Below are 23,549 nucleotides of genomic sequence, written 5' to 3'. Positions count from 1 at the left end.
TTTAACGAAGGAAGACTAAGTTTTATAAACCACTGCTGAAGATGATGAACCCTACTGATGAGTTAATGAACCAGAAGTTCTCTCTTCTGCTGGACAAAGCAGAAAACATTAAGATTTGTTTGGGAGTGTTTCATGACTTTCTGTGGAAATTTTAATATTTCTATAATTACTTAGATTTCAGCAACACCTCCCAGCTGGCAAAGCATTTTCAAAGCACAGACAACACATCTGAAGTTCACAAAAACAGAGACTGGAATACAAAATCAAAGTAGTAAGGATTATTCAGAAGCATATGTATTTTATACTGCCTGGGAATGAAAGTACAAAGCACAATAGCAGCATTGCTGCTTTTAATGCCAGTTCACAGTAACAGCCCCAGTGTTTAAATTCCCCTTTCTCAACAGATGATTCTGAAAGCAGCATGCTAGCTTTCTTATAAAAAAAAAAAAAAAAGCCAAAATTGTGGCTGTCCCAAATAACAACAACACAGGTAATACACTGAATGCCTACTTTCATCAGATTCAACAAAAAGCTCTCATTGATTTCAGCCAAGATGCTACCCTATTTTGTACAGTGGTCACTTCTGTTTCCAGGGTTATTATATCAAACACGTACATTGTGGTTTTTTAGGATCCACACAAAAAATAAACTTGGAAACAAGTAACTATCAGTGTTTTCACTCTTACAAAGATTATTCCTCCTACTATGATACATAACAGCATTTCTGTGACAATGAATCAGGCACCTCTGGAAATGTAGTGGGATTTTAGACCTATTCAGGTAAACGGCATAAGTCACCTTTGGTGATAAAACTGCCAGTTCTGAGTATACCTTTATTGCACATTACTTTCATTCATGATGCAACATTTTTCGTTGAGTGAAAAAGATGTTTTTCCACCAGAAGAAAAAATATGAAGCATCTTGCAGTTACACACATTTAACTTTTCTTCCAATAAAGAATATGAAGAATAAGCAAAGGACTAAAGACAAATACATTTTATATATTCTCTGGGGGAAAAAAAGGCTTTTAATAAAAAGAAAGGGAAATTTATGATGTTTAAATACCTTTTACTGGCATTCCCTCTCCCCACAAAACAGTATTAGCACATATTACAAGAATGATCTTTAATGAAAGAAAATAAAGTTTCTTTCTAGGATTAGTCTTTGATACACTGAAGCATGTAAGTTATAAGCCTAAATTTAAGCACACTGACTTCAAAACGGTCATTCATTCTCAAGTATCCATACACAAGCAGCAAAGGTTTCAACGCCCTCGACTTTGAGATCTGTTAAGATTAGTATCAAATATACTGGGAACATGTGCATTGTCCACTCACACAGTTAGAGCTTGACAGTTTACTAAGTGTTATAATCTTATCCAGAAAAACATGTGTATATTAAATACTTTCCTGGATTAGGGACTCCATGCAGGACAGTTTGCTGGCTCAAGCCCTTCATGCGCATGATCTGCTGACAAACAGATCTCTGACATATTATCAATTCATGATAAGTTTTTGTTTTTCTTTTAGTCCTTAGTGTGCTATCGATTGAGGCAAATGATTAATATTTGATTATCAACTGGAATCCACATGCAAATAAGATAATTAATGTGTTTGAACTTGAACACCCAAAATCATTACAATAGCCTAAAAATTGTTCTGTTTAAAGAATACCGCCACAAACCACGACTTCAACACAACCCCATGGACAGACCTTCACTTATGCTCCCTGCGTAGTGTATTTTACTAGCACAGCATGCCACAAAAGGTGTATTTTTTAAGTACAATTAAAATGCTTACCTTTAACTCCGCAAACCCTTAAATGTGGACGCATTCCTGTGTAACATTATCTAGGTGTTCCTGCTCCGGTAGGGGGATTGGACTAGATGATCTTTCGAGGTCCCTTCCAATCTCTAACATACTGTGTGTGTGTGTGTGTGTGTGTGTGCAACCCTGGGCATCCTAATTGTGAAGGAATAAGCTACAATTCAGTATAAACTCCCCAGAAAATTACAGTACTTTCATGTAACTACATAAAATCCAGAATTTGCCAGTTGAACATTTAGAAGTTTCACATAAACATATAGAATTTTCATTTTAATAATTTAAAGCAAAACTAAACAAATTACAAAAAGACACTTCATGTAATTATTACAGGCAGCTAGCACTAAGGAAATAATAAACAACACTTGAAACAAGTCAATTAAAGGTTCTTTTCCTTCACAGTATCAGCCTAACCAGCCAAGAGTTGTTCAGTTTGAATGAACAGGCCCACCATGCTACTGCTTTCTTTTTACGCTGACTTCTTTCTTTGCAGTTACAGGAAAATTAAATATGCCTAGTTACAAAAAAGGGGTCAGAAAAAAGTACTGCCAACCCTGGTTAGACCTCAAAAACCACAAGGAATGATGGAAAAGGAAGGAAATGTCAACACAAGCCTGATCTATATTCTAAGCTGGGAAAATCAAAAATATTAAAGACAAGTTTTTCAGATGACTTGGGACCCCACAACTCAACTACAAGGATGTTTCCTATATTTAAGTCACCTACCTGAGGTCATCCTAAAATTCTCACAGGCTGTGTTATTTAAAATTACTTCAATCCCTTCACAGAAAAGAAACATATGTGCAGGAATATGGCTTCTGACACTACTTACCAGTAACCTGATCTTTGACTAAAATAGAATACAGAGCCAGCAGCTGTACCTTCCTCTTCAGTTTGAACAATTTAATGACAGAAGGCAAGTCATCTGAAAATTAAGACCGTTTTCACATTAAAGTATTCTGAAAAGCAAGGTCAGTTCACACCAAATATTTAAGCAAATAGCAGCAAACACATCTAAAATGTGATTAAGCAGAATGCTGAACTAATACAATACATACTATTCATTCTTTTGGGGTTTTTTTTTAAGCAAATAGTGGCACAAGCACAGGCTTTCACGCGTCCGCAGATTCAGCAACACCTTAAATAGATAGGAAATCTCAAAAATTTTAGGGCTAGTGCACTCGAAACGAGAGAGCCATAAGAAAATCCTGAGTTAATGCCTCATTTTTGCCAGCAGCTGAAATGACAGGAAAGCTCGGGAATACTGAAGCCTTATAACATTCAAATAAAGATAACATGAAACTTAAGTTACAAGATGTGTTTGTTCAGTAAGCAAATGTGAACACACAAGACACCAGCTGTGTTTTAACACTGCGTTGGGGCCGGGGGTGAGGGGGGTGTTCTACCACTAACATTCCTGAATTAAGTTATTCACTCACAAGATCGGCAAGTATAAAGCTACTGAAATATCCTTACACACTATCCATTTCATTCTTTCCCTCCCCTCTCCACACAGCCACCCACACCCCAGCTGAAAGCTTTTAATCAACTGCTTCACTTTTGACATGCAAATCCTGCAAGTTTATCTGGCTCCTGCACATTTTGCAAACAGTCCTACAAGAGGTGAAGTTAAAAGCGCTAGAAATTATCATTTCAAAATACATTTCTTTAAAAAGGGGAACACAATTTCTAGGTCCTGCGAAATCATCATGTTTGTAGAACCTTTTGCAACACAGGTCACTTAAAGCCTATATCATATATATTGTTTATTTGGTTTGGGAAAGGTTAGTATTACCAAAAAAGAAGTAAATTACAGGTTTCCTCACAAAATGGGAAGTTTTATCAAACACCTCAGATATTTTGAAAAGACTCGGGCTCAAATCTTCTCACTGCATTCAAAAACATTGTGACAAATACAAACCCACCAGAAAACATACAAATACAAATAAAACTAGCAGATACACATGAAGGCGGCAACATATTTTTGGTTTTTTTCTGACTTTTCAGAAGAAGCCTTGGAATAACAAACAGCCTCCACTAATCGCTAAAAGGACTCAGTAAATTTGCTGGCACAAGCGAATTAACCTCCAGAATCCAGCAGAGTTGCATCCATTTACCAGGCAGTGAATTTCACTCCCCAGAGTATTTTCTGTGTGACTACCACTCTACTTTCTGCCCAGCTGTTGTATAAATAATCCATTCCTAACGCAAAAACAACCCAAGCACTTCACTGAAAATGCCACTGAAATTAACTTTTTGTCAGAGTAGTAAAACCGTGTGTTTATTCCGCAACAGCCTCATCTCAAACTCAGGTCCCAACCCTGTCATAAGGAGTGTGGGTACAAGTGAGGACAAAATCTTGTCAGTTAGCAATGCTAAAAACAGATTTTGAGAATGCAGAGTGTAGCAGCCAGCTTGATGCAACTCGCTTATTGGAACCATCCTTTGCTTTACTCAGATGCCAAAAATTCCTTTCAGGAGACACAGCACCTGTGAGCACCAGCTACTGATATGTAGTGAAAAGGAGCTGGTAATCATAGTGAAAGGCAGCAGCAGCAGGGGAAGCTCCTCTTTGCCACAGCAGTACAAAGGACACAGTATCTGGTTCACAGAGATGATAATTCAAATAGAAAAGAATAATATAATCCAAATAGTCCAAAGGTGTGTTACTCCTAATTTAATAACAACTTTCAATAAGGCTTTCTGTTAGCAAACATCATTGCTCTGAACTACACGCTGTCACTAACCCAAGGACTCAATACACCTTCTTTCTTCATACCTATGCAGAACACATTGATCCCACAGACATTTTTGATCACTGGAAAAGGATATGGCATGAGGCTAGCTGTTACTACAACACACACACACACACAAAAAAAAAGTGCCAGTTACTGTTCCTTTTTGCTTCCAAAGATTGTTCTCAGGAATACTGTCCCACTGTAGAAGCAGCTAACCTGACAAACAAGAAGTGGACTGTGGAACACCTGGTCTCCATCACAGGCAACTGTAGATGTCACTGCTTCTGCCTCGCTAATTGATATCCATAGAAACAAAAAGCTTGAAACATGAGAAATCATGCTGGAACTGGCTCACTTAAAACACATGCTCCAGTCACCGATACATTCTTCATTTTGTTGGTTAAATGTAAATGTGCTGGTTCCAATTCATACATTACAGTGGGGGACAGAGAGATCACATCTCATTGTACAATCACCTACCATGAAACTGCCTCAGGAAAAAAATGCTACACTACTCAGTAGTGCTCGGTAGAAAAAAATAAGCATTTTACATAGTGTTTGCCTTCCTAGGAAGGACAGTTAATGGGAGGGTACGTTCTGGCAATACTTTATAGTGTCAAAATACTGTCTGCTAATAAGGAAACGTTTGTGTTCAGTTACAAAACATTCAATTAGCATCTCCCAAAATGGCGCCATTAACATTCAGTCTCATCCCACTGGTAAAGAAAAAATAATTATGAGTACGTTTCATTGACTGCTATTTTTAACTGCCATCATCGCATTTCTATCTTCACATTTCAAGGAATAAAGAAGCTATGTTATTTCGAGAGAAGGCTTAAACTTCGGTGAGACAACTCTGGAACTCCCTAAATGTCTGTGGGATTCCAGTGTGTAAAGAGGGTGGTAAAGCTATTAAAATATTCTCTGCAGCTTTCCCTGCAGAATCTTTTCGGTGGCATTTTGCACTGACAGCAAGGCATAAAATAAGGTATAAAAAAAACCAGAAGATTGAGATCTTCTTGAGGGTCAGTCCTGCCTGCTTTTCTTGATTCCTGTGGTAATTTCCAAGGAGAGAAGACAACACCACTCCATGTGAAATGTCTCAGTATCCAAGCTGTCAGCACCTACTTACCTGGTTTTTCCCCTTCACATGTTCTCTCCAAATATTTCAATAATAAGCAAAGAGCATTGCTTCTAACTTGTGATTAGCAAAAAGCACAATTAGCACTGATCATGGCTAAGAAAAGGAAAAAAAAGAAAAACCCACACAAAAACCAACCAAGCATTAGATCATCAGCATCATTCAGAGCCATAAAATCTGGCCACCCTGTACCAAAGGACAAGCCAGAATGGTTTGTGTTACCCAGTCACCCAGCACAGTCTGCCCCAGCATGAAGAAGGAAGGAAAAAATCAGTGCAGTGATTCAATAATCAAGATTACTTGCATGCAACACAAATGTTACTATTTTACCCTGAATTTTACAGGGTGTCACACTCATCTTGCCGGACTGAATCGCAAAGCAGGTGATCACCGTGCCCTCACCCACACAGGATGCTGACACATCTTGTTAGGCTGTTCTTGCATAAGTCAGGACGGTCAGTATTCTTGACATTTCTATGTGCTTGAATGCCACCCAAATGGCTTGTGAAAAACATCCAAACAACACAGAATTTCACACCCACAATCATAAGACCCTTATACACAACTGCTGACTCAGCACATCCTTTTTCAAAAGCACCAGCATGATTAAACAGGGCTCAGATATGAGCAATGCCTACTGCAGCCACTTGAACTCAACAGTCCTGGCAGCTCTTCACGGAGAACCCTGAGCAGTGGCTGCTTTGGTAATTTCGAATCAAACAAAAAACAACACATAATAGGGATATAGATATGTGCTGAGATTCAAGAAAAGTTGCCTACACCTAAATTACTAAAGGATCTAACACTGAAGCTTCTGTGTTTCAGGTTATGTCTAATATTTCAGGGCAGAGGAAGCTCTGATCAAAAACTTGTGTTTAGAGCTTATACCCTACATGGCTCCCAGATACCTGCAAAAACAACTGTGCCCATCTTTGCCAAATATTGCTAGTGCTCCAAATTCTACATGTCGCAATCACTGAAGACCATATCTTCATGAAGAATCTGTAACATTCATCAAATTATTTTAATACTTCAGGTCATAAAATGCTGTTAATTTGGCTGCACAGATCACAGGAGATATAGATGCTTTTTGCTTATTCTCAGTTCCTTTGATGCTAAGAGGACACCAGGGAGCAATTGCTGCCTCTTTTCTACCCATGTTAGAGCTTTCCTGGTCCCAGCTGGTTTTAAGAGAATGAAAAAACTGACAGCACCTGTGTTCTTTGCATGCTGATGAAAATCAGCTCTAGAGTGTCATCTTATCCCAGCTGGCAAATGGTCTTTACCAGTGTTCCATTTAGCAAATAAAGACCAACTGTCCAAGATGCGGTTCAGTTAGACTGAGGTGAAAAGAGACAGAAGCCCTGACAAAGGCAAGATATAGACCATCTGTAATTAGTATTTTGTTATCAATATGTCTTATTATTAGTGTTTTCCAATTCAAAGTTTAGTTATAGTTTCAGATGCTACTGGAGGACCAGAAGGCAGCTAGTTTAGCCAGCTTCTGATGTTATTTCTGCAGTCAGATAGAGTGATGTTTCCTTCTATTTTTGTCCTTACCACTGTTACTCACATGGTCTTCACCTTAAATGTAAGCAACTACAGCATGCTTTGCACAGTATAACTGACCAAAAGTCCCAATTGTTCATGCACTAGATAACCCGTCTGAACTCCACAGTAAGTCTCGTCACAAAAGGTTTTCTGCCATACGGTTTATACTTTAACTTTTCAGGAGGCATGTGACACAAGTGAGAAAACAGATAGAGGCAAAGAGAAAGCCTTTGCACAAGGTTTCCAATCCTAGGTCTCTACCTCTCACTTTCTTCGTTTTCTGAGGACCCACTTAAGCTCAAGAAGCAAGAGATTCCTCTGGCCTTAACAGGCCAGAGCTTAAAATACAACGAACAGTCATGCTCAGCCTTTTGTGTTGAAAATCTAAGCTAATTTTTAACATGCACCTGGAAAGAGTATGAAGCAAATCCTCTGTTAAGGCCACCTCATTTGATCAGATGTGTATTGCTAACCCACAATAATACTATTAAGTGCAGTAACAAGCCCATAGCTCTCCCTTATCTGAGAAACCGATTCTCTTCCAGTTTAAGATAAGCAGACAAGCTCACGCAGCAATAACCTCAGGGACAGATGCTTGCTGTCGGAACATCCTCCATGAGAACACACTAGTTTTGTATTCGAGGCAAGAGTCACAAAATACTTGCATATTTTTTTATCCTTGAGTCCTGGGCTTTAAAACATTTCCTAATGTTGTCTTTAAAATTCCTAAAGTTCACCTACTTTAACTGTCGGGAACTGTGAAGACAGAAGAGCAGAAACCAAAGACAGTCTTCCCTTCTTCCTCAATATAACTGGGCTACCATGTTAAGCATAGAGGCAAAACAACTATGAAAGGCATAATACTTTTTTTTTAAATCAAGACCAAAGTATACTTAGATGCATTCTTAAAATTAATAACCATGTACATTAAGGGATCTCAAGCAGTTCCATAGTGAACATACAAGATATACAAATACTATTTTTCATACTCCTGTCAAACCTGATCAGCTATAAAGTTGAAACAGGAGTTCCATAAAATACTTCCATTTAACTTGATTGGAAGGAATATTGAACAAAATTAATTCCAGGAACATTTTTCTTCTCAAAGTATTTGCTTAGATGTCACCTCAAAAAGTGTTTTAGGCGGTTTATAACAAGATTTGATTTAGCATCTTAGGCAGAAAATTGGGGAGGGGGAAGCATGACCTGAATTTTAATCGCACTGTCTAATACTGGTAAGTCTTCACGTGTCACTTTTGAAATGACAAGGTTTACTGCATCAGGCATACGTTACATTTGTTCTACTCAACACAGAGCATGATTCCTGTCCCCTAAAGGAGAGGACTCCTTGTGATAATCATGGTGGTGGGAGAACAGAAGTGACACAGCCACTGCAGAGCACTGCTCGATTACAGAGCAGGCAGTAGAAACCCAGTAACTGCTGCAGTGTGCACAAAAAAGCAGCTATCCACTTCCTATTTTAAATATGGTCTCAGCCTCTAAAGAACAGCACAATGTGATTTTTCAGTTGACGTAAGTATTCCACATAATTTCCACAGTGAAGACATCTAAAAATACTTGTTGAAATACCACTGATTGCCACCCCTTGGAAAAAAACCTTCTGCACAAAGCAGCACTCTCACAAATGCTAAACCCTACGTGCACAGGCACACTCCAATGCTTGAAACATTACCCTAGGTTATTCTCCTTCACTCAAGGTATCAATTATTGCCAAGGTGAACCAACAGTGTTGACTATTTCTCTGCTACTTCATTTCAGTTAGAACAGCCAATTTCCATTAGCAAAATCCTGGTTCTGTCAAGTTTTTGGATAACCTCCATTCCAGCGCATGACTTGTAGGAGCAACAGGCTGAGGTAGGCATTCAGCACGGAAAGGGGACTCTGAAGCAAGGAAGGGGGAATCAAGGATACCAATATACTAAAATAATCTTGCTTGGAGCAAACCTGCTGTGTCTGCACAAGAGTATCAGCATTTGCAATATCCCAACAGCTTCTGATATTGAAACAACGCAGTTCTTCAGATAGTTTTTTGAGTCCTCACACCTGAAACAGGCCGCTGCAATAGTTCAGTTCAGTTCAGATCCCACCATCCAGTTCCTGCCATACCAGTGAACTGAGCACCAGGGAAGACACAACAGCCTTGAGGTGCTCCCCAAAGCAACGCTGCATTGGTTTAGACAAGATGAGAGTATCAGCACCTAGTGAACCCTTATTGCTGCAGTGTCTCAGGAATACAGGGAAATTTCCACACAGCCCTCACATCCTCTCCGACAAGTCCACCCACCTCCCACCTCTGAAGCCTCACATCTCAGCACCCACAACTTCTATCCTTTCCGCAGCTGAGGACACAGAGGACTGATCAGCTCTATACAGGTGCACGCACAGGACACAGAGGCTAAAGGAAGCCTATGGGGAAAGAGGGGAAAAAGCCTGGAGAAAGACAGTCTGTATTAAGCACTTGCAGCTCACCATAGGGAAACCTTTGCCTTCCTGCTTTTCCCAGCACCTTCAGTGATGACTTCTCTTCCAGTTCAAACCTACTGCTACAACTAGACTTGAAAGTAAAGCTGCACAGTAACAGTTTATTATGACAGGGAAGGGTGGGTATGGACTGCGGAGACAGTAAAGCTGAGACTGAAAGGGAAAGCCAGCAAGAGGCACATGGATGAACCCCAATTATTAAGCTACTCACTTAAAACAAGTGGTTTAATTTGGTTTGTGGTTGGGTTTGGATTTCTTCTGGTGTGGGTTGAGGTCTTTTGGTTAGGTTATTTTTTTTCCTTTTTCTTTTTTTACAGTCTGCTTTGGGAGTACTCACCACCAAGAAACTTCAGCACTAAATTAACGGAGCAGTTTCACGTTGTTATATAGCAAAATCAATACTAGTCAGTCCTGCTGGTGTTCGTGGGGTTGAATAAAGCCTAACTGCTCTCGCTAGAGGAAAACACTGGTTTAAGCAATCAGATTATAGGTACATAAAAATCAAAGAAAATACACACACATTAAATGTTTCTTATTCTTATATCCTATATAAGTACTATTTATCCAATATAAACATGTGTTTGGGATGGATGGATAAATGTATATTTTATATCCTATATATGAGTGCACTTGTATATGTGACATAAGTAAAATTTATATCACTAAACATTTCACATCCAATATTATTCCATATCTAAATCACAGAAACGACCGGCTACCATGTTAGTATAAAATAACAGCATTTACATTTGCCAGAGTCTGCTGATAGCAGGATGTACAAAAAGTGTTCTGCAGAGTAACTGAATGGAAATATTTTCTAGAAACAGAAGGGGGGGATGTTAGCACAACTGGCTCTGAACCAGAATTTAACTGTATCTCTAACTGCCTTTTAACTCAATGCCATACTAAACTCCTACATTAGCTAAAGATGCACCTTCATTTCATTACTGCATAGGCCATTTTTCTGGCTAGTTTGAAAGCTTTATTTCATCTATTCTTCATGCTCAAGGACTATTACATTCAACACTGATTCACTATTTTGACCATTTCATATTTTTCCAAGCCTAAAGCAGAAAAGCTCCAGTAACTGGAATCCTGCTAAATTACTAGCTAAAATTGAGCAATATACAATGCAACATACTTTAGAAGGTAATAATTTACTTTAGGCAGGGAAGAGCCTTTTTATTTATGCAATAGGAATACAATAAAAAAAAAAAGCATCAGTGATAAGACTGTTAACACATAAAGCTATCCAGCTTCACAATGAAGATGAAAGAGATTAAAGACAAAATAAGAATAAACAAGAACTGCTAACAGATCAGCATTCTAAGTGGCATTAAACCCATCAGAGCAAAACCATTACTGTGACCACATGCTACAGCTCATGACAACCTTTATGCAGAACGAAATGAGAAAATCTTTCCAGTTTCTGACATAGCTAGATTAGACCCTTTCTAAAGTTTTCTCATCTGTAAAAGCATCCAACATATTTTGGCAACTGTCATCCATCCTATTTCTGCAATTCCGCAGCTCCACAGATTCCTGACATTAAGAAATATTACGACAGATTTTAGTAATGATGGTATCTAGTAAGGCAAAAGACTAAAAACCTCGTTTTTCACAGCCGAAATACCCGCTCCCATTTCAGCAACTATTTTTATGATGTCATACGCTTGCGATGAACTTCCCATTAGGGATAGCATTTACCAGTCAGAAGCAGGGCAGCAGTTCTGCCACAGACCTGCACTTCCAACACAAAGCTACAATACTTCCTCCACACAGCACACAAAACCTCCTGCTTTTTAACAGTCGGGGAATTTTTGTCCCTAGCTGTACAGCTATCTATCCAATACCGCAGCAACCAAAACCAGACGTTCTTCTCCAGGTCTCCATATGCTACCGTGGAATTAATGACCTGTGTATCAAAGATATGACGCGCATACCTAAGAGTTCACAAGCGTAACCGGTGTACTAGCCTTTTCTCCTTTGACTCACAGGCTGAGGACAGCAGTAACATGCCATTTTCCCACGCCAGAAACCCTCTTTGAAGAAACACCAAAGTTACCTTGTTATTAGAATAAGCAGAGGGTTTATTCTGAAAAGCGACCACAAACTACCTGCCTTCTGCCGGTACCGACCACGGCTGAGTGACCCGAGACCACTCCTCGGCGGGACCGGCGGGGCAGCTCCCGCGGGCAACGCTCGACGCCAAGGCGCGATCGCCACCAGTTTGCGGACGGGGCTCGCGGCTCCGCAGTGCCGGCGCCCCCCGGGAAAGGATGGGACAGGTCCAGCCCCGCGCCTCGGCCACGAGTGGCGGTCCGGGGGTTGAGCCACACGCGCGGAAGTTTCACTTCGAAGCTCCTTCCCTTCCTTCCCGGCTCATGCCCTCCGGCTTCAGGAGCCTGGTCCGGGACGCGGGGGGGGGGAGCGCGGGCGGCGGTACCCGGAGAAAAGTTAGTTGCTGCGGGGCCCGGCCCGGTGTCGTCCCCCCAACCCCGGGTGCCCACCTCCCCCTCCTCCCGCTACCCCGCGCCCCCCGCTCCCGCCGCGGCGGCGGAGCAAGATGGAAGGCGCGGGGCCGCCAGCCCGTCCCACCGCGGGACGGCTACCGCCTTGCCCCGGGGATGGGGAAGGCGAGGGGAGGGTCTCCCTCGCCCGCCCTCCTTCCCTCGCGGCGTCTGCCGCCACCCGTGCTCCGCGCTCACCTCGCTCCGGCTCGGCTTGCAGGCAGATGGGGATGTTCTTCTTCCAGCCCGGCATGGCTCCGCGCTCCCCGCTCAGCGCTGCGGCAGCGGGGGGCGGCTCATGGCAGGGCGAGGAGGCGGTGGCGGCAGCGACCCGCGCTCGGGGGGAAGTCGGCTGCTCCGGCGGGCAGCAGCGGAGGGGCGGCGGCTGCGCGGCGGGAGGGAAGAAGGGAAGACGGGGGAGGGGAGACGGCAGAGCTCCGGCGGCTTGGGGACGGGAGGGAGGGCGCGGGGTGGGGCGGGCTAGCTCCGGTTTAGCCGGGGACCGGAGGGAGGGGGACGGGCGGGGGGGATTGCGGGATGGGGAGGTGCGGATAGGAGCCCGGCCCCGGCCCGCCCCGCCGCTGGCAGGTAGGACCGCCCAAGCCAGCGGCCGCACAATGGAAGGCCCGCGGGCGATCCTCGTGCGGCCCCTGTGGCACGGCGGGGCCAGGTGGCGCGGGACGGACGGGGCGGGACAGGGGCTGTTGCCGTCGCTGCACCGGGAGCAGGCCGCAGGGAGCCGCTCTTCGCGCCGCCGTGCCCTCACCGCGGGCGGAGAGGGGCGGGAGGCTGCGGGTGCGGCTGTGGCGGTGACCCGCGTGTCAGCGCCTGCGGGCCGTGAAACGCGCGCCCCGGGGCCGCCGTGTCCTCACGTATGGACGGGTCTTGAGTTTGGGCCCCTCCAGGCGCCCGGAACGCGGGGAGAGGCGTTGGCTGCCGTGTGCAGCCGTCCTGCCCGGCCCTCGCCTCGGCCAGCGGCTCCTGCTGCGTGGATGGGGTATTAAAACGAGCTCCTTCCCCATTCCCGGCTGGCACCCACACGTGCGAAAGCTAGGAATTAAAGAGTTAAAATCGAGGGAAGCTCTCAGGGGCACTGACAGCCCTTGATCAAATCTACGAGAATTTGCACCGTAGACTCCCGAACCCGGCTGTGACAGGTCGGATTTCTGTCATTACTACAGCCAATTCCTTACGACCTTTTGACCAAAAGACCTCGAATCTCACCACTAAAATGATTTGTGACACAGCCATGTCCTAGTAGGAGACTGTTGCTGTGGCGATTAAATATTCCTTTTAATTTTTACAGAAAAGCACCGCTATAAAAATTCAAAGTGCCAGGCTTGCATATTATTTTTAAATAATGATAGTAATATAAGTGAAGCTTTTTTCTTTCCCCAGACACGTCTGGGGGTGGACTGCTATATGAGCTTCCTCCTGCCTAGCAGATATGGTGTGATTATTTTTGTATTGTCTGTCGTTCCCTCACATTTATAGAAACTAGGAATTACGTAATTTTACATGGTCAAACAACTACACATGAGCCCTTCATTTAGATGGAGATTTGAAGGGTTTCCTGGATTTAATTTCTGTTTCCTGACACGGCCTTTTTCTGCCTTGACTTTGTGTTGCTGCATCAAGCAGAACACGTCTCTTGATACTCATGAAAACCCCTTGGTTAAAACCCCATTGATGAGAGCTGCAGCTACTGGCTTTTTCTTGATTGCACTTGAGCTGTGGTCCCGTCGTCGGAAATGCTGCCATTGCACGTGGCAGGATCACCGAGCAGTACCAGTGATCCAAATGAAGAGCAGACATATCCTGGATTTTTGCTGAATTGAGAGGATATGATAAAGAGTTGCTTTTGCTAGCAGTGCTCTTGCTGCTTACTACAGAACAGGTGATACCTGATAGCCTGGAGAAGAGAAGGCTCCAGGGAGACCTTAGAGCAGCCTTACGGTACCTAAAGGGTGCCTACAATAAATCTGGAGAGGGGCTGTTTACAAGGGCTTGTAGTGATAGGATGAGGGGAATGGCTTTAAGCTGGAAGGGAGTGGATTTAGATTAGATACTTTGAAGAAATTCTTGACTGAGAGGGTGCTGAGGTGCTAGCACAGGTTGTCCAGAGAAGCTGTGGCTGCCCCATCCCTGGCAGTGTTCAAGGCCAGGTTGGATGAGGCTTGGAGCAACCTGCTCTGGTGGAAGGTGTCCATGCCCATGGCAGGGGGGTTGGAACTGGATGATCTTTAAGGTCCCTTCCAGTCCAAACCATTCTGTGATTCTATGATACAGAACAAAACCCAAAAGCATGATGTCAACAAACCAAAAGCATTTTGCCAAGTTAGAAGTGTCAGACTGGGTTTATGTTAGGTTTGAATCATGTGACCACTGATTGTTTTGTTATTGGGGAGCACTGAATTTGATTTCCTGCATCTTTAAACCACAGTCTTGTGTCCTTTCTTCAAGAAGAGACATGTTTATCCAAATATTTTTTCTTCCTTCCATAGTACTTAAATAATGTTGGGAGTTTATTTAATTGCATTTCTAAAGAAAAATGTGAGTTGTGCATGTGAATTTCTAAGCATTATAAAATAAAGATCTCCAGCCAGAGAGATGGCAAAAGCTTCCAGAAGATTCCTTTGGGGCATGCAGGCTGAGCAACTGCACTGCCCAAGGCAGATTCAGAGGAGAAGGACAAGACTCTGTGGATGTCAGCCCAGCAGGCACCAAGAGGGAGCAGGTGCTGAAAACTGTCCCAGGAGTTGCTGGACAATACACAGCCAGGAAAGAGCTTTCGAGACAATGAAGTGGTTTAGAAGCTATAGTTCTACTTTTAAAACATTACTCTGGCAGTTACTCACCTAACCTCTGCCATTTCTTAAAAGAAACCTGGGCTTTCAAGTGCTATGGAATGAAATAAAACTCCAGATGATTGTGTTTCATCCATGTCCTAAATCTTACCTACTACCCCTGATGTCCAGCATTTTCTACCAGCTTTTCCATTATGAGTGAAAAAAAAAATACAAGCGTCTCTGAGTCTTAACATTGTAGTTGTGATCCTCCAGATGGTGTTTTGCCAGCACTGGAATTCTGCAAAGTTGCAGGTCAGAGGAATAACGTAGTAGATTGCACTACTCTGCAGGCCACAATAAGCCATTTTCTAACCTTTTATTTTTTTTTTTCTCTCTTATAGTGCTATCTCTTTGTGAGTAAAAAGTCCTAGGGATGAATGTGGGATTTTTCAGAGTCCTGCAGGAGTCATAAAAATCCAGCTGATGGTTTGGATTTGCTCCAGAAATGTGCTTCAAAATGAGGGATAATTCCTAGTTTTTTCTGAGTATCACTGGCTTCTCAGGAATAACATTCAACAACATTTGCATCATCGAGTGGAATATGTATGCTTCTCCCTGTCTTATGCAAGACTTTACAAATAAATCCTTTTAGGCAATGATACTCTGTAATACCTATTTCTCTGCCACAGGAAAAGCTTGCATGGGTGCCTAGCTCAAGTTAATTTAATTGCATTCTCTTACTCACATGAGCTGTTTTACACTGAACAATGCTTCTGTGCATCCCAATGTTAGTAATGGAAGAAAGTGGTCACCTGAGTTAGATGTGCATTTTGTGCTGAATATATCACACTGGCAGCATGTAAACTTCCTGCCAGTTCTTTTCTGTCTACAGCTTTTTCCCCCAGAGAATTTTAAATGAATCGAATCTTGGTTTTCAAGGAAACATCCTGCTAGTTAAAAGCTGAGGATCAGCTCCTTGCTCAGCAGCCTGTCAAGGTTCACCCTGTTGTCTCCTGAAGACAGTACTAAAGAATAAACCACGCAAAACAAACTCAGTTTGGCCCCTGGAATTCCCAAGGTGGATACGCTTTTGTCATGTGCCTTTCCTGCATATTTCATTTTGATGCTTGTCTGCATCAAATTCTGATAAATGCATTTACTTACTCTTTCTGGCAAACGACCTGCAGCCACGAATACCATTAATGACACTCAGCACACTTTGGGAAGCCCATTATTGGAAAGCCAGCTGCAATTGCAGGCACATTAGTTGTACCCATTATCCACACACAAGTCACACGATTGATTGTCTTATGCATACTTGCTAGCCCAGAAATTATGATTTGCCAGTACTGGACCAGTCATGAACTTACATGACAGTTAGGGATCAGCAGCTCTACTGGCAACTGTTCCTACTGCAGGCAGTAAGTGTTCTGTTCCTGGAGGCTTAGGGCCAGATCATTAAATATATCTGCCACTGCTTGTCACCTCAGTTCTCCATGCTATGGAGAACTATGACCCGTCTCCTTCTGAACAGACCTTACACCTGAAAGGTGTGCAGGATCTAGCATCTCACAGAACATCTGCCTGTTGCATGAGCTCTTGACAAGCATAGTCAGCTGGAATTAACAGCAGTGAGATGGAGGAAAGGAAAAAGAACTAGAATGCAATCTTAGGGGTGCCTCAAGTACGGCTAGAGCTGAATTAAAGCCATTGACACTTTACAGGGACAGAAAAGATGGACTTGAGTTTTACACAATAAGAAATAATTCCTAAAATGGCTGCAAGTTTTTGAGACACTACATGCCCCAGCATCCCTAACACCAAATCTTTGTAACTGCAGCATGAGGGAGGAATAGCTCTCAAAAGCTATGAGCAGGCTCTGCACTAGGGGTATGAAAGATGATGTTGGGCCAGCAAAAGCAGGGGAGTTGGACCATAAAAGCACATAGCCATGCAGATGTTCTCCAAGTGCCTTCATGAATAGGACCTCAGCTGCCTACATGTGTTTACAGTTTTCAAGTTTTACCCCGAATCTTAAGAAAAAGGTTTTTATTTTCTACCTGCTTTAACAACTGATGCTCAGCTAGAGTGCATATCAGAAAAATTTTGGTCACCTTTTTCGTTTTTTGAAATGTAGATTAAATTTAGTCTTTTAGGAAAATTCAGTATCATTAATGCAAATTTATGTGAATGACACTATTATCTGCATCTCCTACAATATACAGAACACTGAGCTGATCAGAGAGAACCTTTGCGTAAGGTATTTGAGATAATATAGTGATCTTACAGAATGTCATTGTAACCCTTCCACCAGTCAAGGCAGAAAACCTACAATTATACTTTACAGCAGCAAAGACTGTTACATAAATTGTTTAAAACATTCAAAGAAGAGGCAGATTAGAGAGGTATAAGGTATTTTATCATGAGTTTTCTATAAAGAAGACATACTATTTAATATTAATTACTACTATTATTCAGTGCTAACAGCCCTAATCCAGAAGAGGATGTACAACAAACTGTAACTGTAATGATATGGTTAGTTCCACCAATGGAGTGAAAGGAGCTTTCCTGGATCAGGCAATCCAGCAGGTTTGTAAAGCTAAATGTAGTACGGAATAAACTAATATGAAATATCCATATCTGTAGGTATTATGTTTCTCCTTTGGACCATGGTAAGGTGTAGATTCTTGGTAAGAAGCACAATCCATTTATAATTGGTTTTGTTCTCAAACTAGATGCTAGTATATATCTCACCTTAATGGTGCTGCAGAACTACTCAGAGCTAAAACTAGCAGCATGTTTCAACTTTATTATAAAGTCTCAATACTACTACATAGTACTGCTGGATTTTTTTTCAGACTTAGTGCAAAAAAAGTCACAAACTATTGATTTCCATTATAAAATTAATTCATTGAACTATTTTTTATATGTTCATTGTCCTGTTCATTCATAAATATATGCAAGTTGCATAATGATTTATGAGAACTAGTTGGTAATCAGAACTTGAGTAGAGGATTTTTATTTTTCAAAAAAATTCCCATGAAGCTTCTGTGTTTTGCTTATATAGGCAAAAGACTTGCATACACGATTTTAGTTAAATTTGATTGATTGTCACTTACTTGCTGATCAGATGACTCTGAAAAGGAGCATTGGATTTCTACAGCAGAAATAAGTCTCTTCTTAGTTTGACCAAACTAAGTAATCATCCAGTTGCACTTGGGAAGACCTATTTTTGAATCCACTGCATTTTACTGCCAGCACTCTTCAAATATAGTAGTAATAATAATAGTAGTAACAATTGCTACAATTATTTGCAGTACATTTGTTAAGGGTTACATTTAAGGATCTTAAATATCCTTTCCTTAGCCCTGGCTTGGACAACAAAATGTTCAACTGTTAATATTAAGAATTTGTACATTTGGTTATTCAATCGGGGTTACACCCATGCAAACCTATTAAAATTAACTGGACAGAAAAAAAATGGGCCATTAATTACTTTTTAGCTGACTTCTTCATTTTCCAATATGTACTGAGAATTTGAATTTTCCTGCTTCCCCTCTTGTTGTCACCCCCTGCTAAAAAGCTTACAACACGTGTGCTTATATTGTACATTTGCTTTTGTTATGAACATTCAGAACATGCCTCTTTGTAATTAATATGATCAGTTGTTATCACAAACATTTTTTTAGCAATCAGTATAGTAATTTACATTTGCATAGGGGATCCAAAGCAGTTCACAAACTCCTGGTATAACTGTATATAGTTACTAAAAGTTAAAAATAGTGATTTTTACATTGAAAGGGAATAAATTGAAACTGACTTTTTTTTTTTTTAAATGAAGCATGGGAAAACAAATTCAGAACTAAAAGTAGCTGTTACCATGACACAGTCAAAATGTTTAGGGGAAGAAATACCACTGACTTTAAAATAGCGGTGTGGCTTTGAGAAACTTGAACTGTTGGGGAACTACCTGATCATTGCTCAGTGGAGACCAAGCCCTGGAAGAAGCCAGGTGGTCTCAGTTCCCTTAGAGAAAGTACAGGAGGAGGCTGCCCAGCCTGCTGCTGAACAGAGCCTTTGGTGCCAGAAATGTTTTTAAGGGTTGGTGTAGAAAATGGAGAAATGCAAGATAATGATAATTGAGTAACATATGCCTGTTGGAGAAAATGGCACCTCTATGGCAGCCAATGCAAACATGACACTTTGAACTTTCTCTCGTATGATATAATAAGTGGAATGATATCAAATATTTTAATAAAACTCCATAGCTAGTAATTTTCACTGTGATACAGCTTGTGGGTAGCATGGTATTATGCTACTTGGGAAAGTTTTTTATTTTCCAGCCCATTCATTGCTTTCTCTCCTACAGGGCTCCTATACAGAAATACCAGAAACTCTTTCAAAGCCTTTATAAGAACAAAGACTGACTCAAAAAAAAAGGGAGGAAAAAAAAAAAAAATCCTTTGATGCCCATTTATGACCAATAGGACAGACTACAGACACCAAAACAGTGTTATGGCAAAGTCTCAACAACAAAGAACTTGAAATTGCACAAACAAGGGTTTCTGCAGTTTTATAATGCAATAAAAAGTCTCATTAAATGAAGTCTAATAGAACCAGCTCAGAAATTGCAGCTAACCCCATGTATAGATCTACAAATTAGCTATTATAAGCAATTCAAAAGTTTCAGTCTTCCCCAGTGGCTTGTAGTGCACATTTACACTGAATGGGTTCTGGGGGAAAACACCCCTGTTCAGATTTACTAAAACAATAGCCTCTGGGGCCTTGGAAAGAAATCCAGTGTTACACTTCACCATACAAGGATTCTCAGGGAGGGAATCATCTAGGGGAGCATTCCTGCCAGCCATTCCTGACCCAGCAACTTGGCATGTCACAGTCCGCAGCTGGTAGGGTCACTGCTTTCATACCCACCTATTAGCTAAAACTGCCTGACAAGGTCTGTACCATCTTCCAAGACACCTCCCAACACACATAGGCAATGCACGCCATTCACTTGCACAGCGGTCTTCTAACTCAAATTATGTTGAGTAGTATTGCAGATAATACTATCGGGGTGCTTGCTATGGCACAAATACAGGTAACTCAGACCCATGCTTGTGATCATGTAAGCACTCATGTTAGCCATGCCGCCTGCCATGTTCTTAACTTTAAAAAAGGAAATTCATGGGGACAGTGAGAAGCAGCCACCAAGCAGAGGATCCTGCTCTGCTTGCATGTCACCTTCTTGCTCCTCCCTGCTCAGTGAGGCTCTGAGATGCTTCTTTGTGGTCTGAAAAGAGATGTGGAACTCCTTCACACTCCTGAGAGAGAAAAACGAGGAAATCAGTGGAAGATAGAGTTAACAGAGTGAGATAACCGTAATGCTGCTACCGTAGGAGGTCTTCCTATGGTAGCACTTCCCTGTGATTGCTGGCTGTGTCTAGCCTGCACTGAACTGGGCAGGTGCTGAGGATCCCAAACCTAGCCCAGGGCTGCAAGTGAAGCAACTGCCCCTTGCAGTAGCAGCTAGCATCAGGACCATAGGACAGTAATATATAGCGTAGATTTGTTTCACAAAACAACCCACAACAGAGCACACAAACTCGCTATAAATTTTCAGAGGATTCACCAAGCTGAAGTTCCTGGATTTGCTTTACCCTCATTGAAGCAATGAATCTTTAAGGTGCTGCTGTAAAAGCACTGGTTGCAATTGCTAATTCACACAGGAACTGTAACTGCACAAAAAATAAGAAAGTAAACAATCTACTATGATAAAGCAAGGCCAGTAGGGTGCGGGTTCACCATACGTCTTACTCCATCTTTTTCTTTACCACATGCATCATAATTTCTTTGTAGTAATTTATACCAGTTGCAAATTCTGGTTTTGAACAAAAGGCAGCTGGCAGCTGTTTGCTATGTGTGTAATTATGATTGCTCTCATGCCGTGAACATACTACTTATTTAGTGTATTTCAAGATGCAATGGGTGGTACTTGTTTTACTTTGCTCGCAGCAATGGCATCTTCTTTTAATGAAGTGGAGCTAGGTGGCAAGGGAGGTTTTACCATATCCTGCCAGCAGTGCACTGGTATCCGTGTGTGCTGCTCCCCTTTCCTAAAGACAACAAAGTACTCACAGGAGGGGAGGCTTCAGGGGTACATGGGTATTGAAGATGTGGGAGAACCAACAAGAGCTGATCTTGCAATCCTGCAAAAATGCTATGGGCTCAGGAAGCAGGTTCCTGGGGGATCCAGGCCTTAGAGGTTAGTGAAGGAACGATTTCTTCTAGGGTCCAGAGAAGGTTTTATTGGATTTCCTTACAGCCCAGGAGGTCTCTCCTGGACTGAGAACAGGCCTGAAGGGAAAATCTCACATCTGAAACATGCAGTTAGCAGGCAAAAGAGGGAAACTGTTTACAAACCCCTGAACCAACATTTTGTCTTAGCCAAGAGCTTGCTATTTGAAAAACAAGTTTACAGCTGCAGTTTTTGTTCAAACAAAATGCTACATTTAAAATCTGAAAGCCATTTTGGTGCATTTAGATACTCTCTTTCAAGAAGTGATGAAGATGGATTGACCTTGGACTTCTGGCCATTTTAGGGTCCTGTTATAAACAGCAAACAAAACACGGATCATAGAATCATAGAACGGTTTGGGTTGGAAAGGACCTTAAAGCTCATCCAGTTCCAACCCCCTGCCACAGGCAGGGACACCTTCCACTACACCAGGTTTCTCCAAGCCCCATCCAACCTGGCCTTGAACACTGCCAGGGATGGGGCAACCACAACTTCTCTGGTAACCTTCTTCCAGTGTCTCACCACACTGACAGTAAAGAATGTCTTACAGAATGTCTAAATCTACCCTCTTTCAGTTTTCTAAATCTAGATGCTCAGATGCATCTAAATCAGATGCTCAGAAATTCTCTAGAAGGTGGTCCAGCTATTTAAATACCTAATACAATAAAATAAATTAGAAAATAAGACCTATATGTAAAAGATACTGGAAAATTATTGTTGCTGGAATTTTAATTGAGAGGTTTGATTTCCATATTGTAGTACAATTTCCTTCAGGCTGTTTCATTCCTATTTGCCAAACTTCCAAATCTTGTCTGGTGTCTGAGGAATAAAAACAAGATAATTTTATTAAGGTTCTAATGAATGATGAATTATAAGACCAAAGTGGTTGCAGTTTGTGGATAGGCATATAATGTCATTGAACAGCTGGGAGCCAATAAGAATGGTAATTTTCCTAAGTCAATGCATGAATATGCAGGATGCTTCTCCATACACTGCTGAAATACCAAGAGTGCCTAATCACACTGGGGGAAAAGTGCTGTTCATGAACTGTTGACATGTTTTACTCCATGCCAGACAATTAAAGGAAAACAGAAGAAATAAAGAATACTCACTGTGAAATTATTTTGCATTTTGCAAAATGGCAACAAATGTGTTCCTCCTGCATTGCTTAAACAATAGGAAACATCCGCTGGAAAATCCTGAAAATGAATACTGGCAGTGCATTTAATGTATTTAAAACAAGCACATTCTATGGATTATGTCTATTCTACAAATATAATTTAAGTTTATGAAAGATATATAAATTAATACATCCCTCATAACTGTATGCATACCCGAATTTTCTGTGTTCTTTAAAATATATTGAGCTTTTCCTTAATGAACAATAGACTGCATGTCAGGAATATTTGAGTTTGGATGTTTTAGAGCCTACTATTTTCATGTGTGAGCTTGTACTGCAATACCTGAATATAAAAAGTACTTTTCTGGAGAAAATTGAGGCAATACCACATGGAAAACTATTTTAATATCTTTTATCAGGAAAGGCAAAAGCATGTGGTTAAATGAGAATTGCCTCTCAATAATTACAGAAAATAACTTTGAAAAGTAAAAAGGGGCTATTGTAGAGTGCTAAAGAGTTAATGAGTGTTCCAGAGTATAATGTTCTAATTCTGCCCTTCCCCTTCTCTCCTTCTGTCTTCTTCCATCCTTCCTTCCAAGTATGCGCTTCCCCACCCCTGTCTACCTCTGTCCCTTCAGCCTCACCTGCCCCAGGGATTGGTGTCCTTCTCGTTGGTGCTAACAGCCCTTGGCTGGGTGGTGACAAAAACACCTCATGAGCTAAGAAGAGAGAAGAAGGAAGCAAAGAAAGGTGGGGGAGGTTACTGTCATCTTCCCAGTCCTATTAACAAAACCTTTCCTTCTCCATATTCTTGGTTCTGATGCTAAGGCCAACACTGGTGAACTGGAGGCATTAGTGCTGGGTCCCCACATTGCACAGGACTCGCTGAAGGTTTTATTCAACATGACTGAGTGAAGCGGGCAGCAAGTGTACAGGTGTCCACCATGCCCAGGAGGAGTGGTTTGCTTTCTTTATAATCCATCGGAAGAAAACGAAGGCCCCCAAAAGCTTCCCAGTAGCCCTCTTGGCTGTAGCACATAGGCAACATGATCTGTCATAAATTCCTGTACACCAAAGCAA

General features: G+C 41.7%; 1 protein-coding gene across 3 annotated transcripts in view; it reads right to left on the bottom strand.

Moving 5' to 3' along the window:
- GRIP1 (glutamate receptor interacting protein 1) overlaps positions 1 to 23,549 on the bottom strand; it is a 366,320-nt gene that overhangs the window by 311,298 nt on the left and 31,473 nt on the right. For 2 of the 3 annotated variants that reach the window (XM_061467157.1, XM_061467163.1), the window contains exon 1: positions 12,464 to 12,722. The exons of the other annotated variant lie outside the window; for it this stretch is intronic. In XM_061467157.1, coding sequence (XP_061323141.1) covers positions 12,464 to 12,518 — 55 coding nt within the window. In that variant the 5' untranslated portion in view covers positions 12,519 to 12,722. Of the gene's footprint in view, positions 1 to 12,463; positions 12,723 to 23,549 lie in introns of those variants that run through there. 3 annotated transcript variants of the gene reach the window in all.

Source organism: Pezoporus flaviventris, unplaced genomic scaffold (assembly GCF_033815535.1).
Source record: "Pezoporus flaviventris isolate CSIRO_AGI_PZ_B2104156 unplaced genomic scaffold, CSIRO_AGI_Pfla_v1 ptg000045l, whole genome shotgun sequence".
In the NCBI taxonomy this organism is placed as follows: Eukaryota; Metazoa; Chordata; class Aves; order Psittaciformes; family Psittacidae; genus Pezoporus; species Pezoporus flaviventris.
The sequence above is the reverse complement of the archived record's forward strand: the minus strand, read 5'-3'. Positions and strand labels throughout refer to the sequence as shown.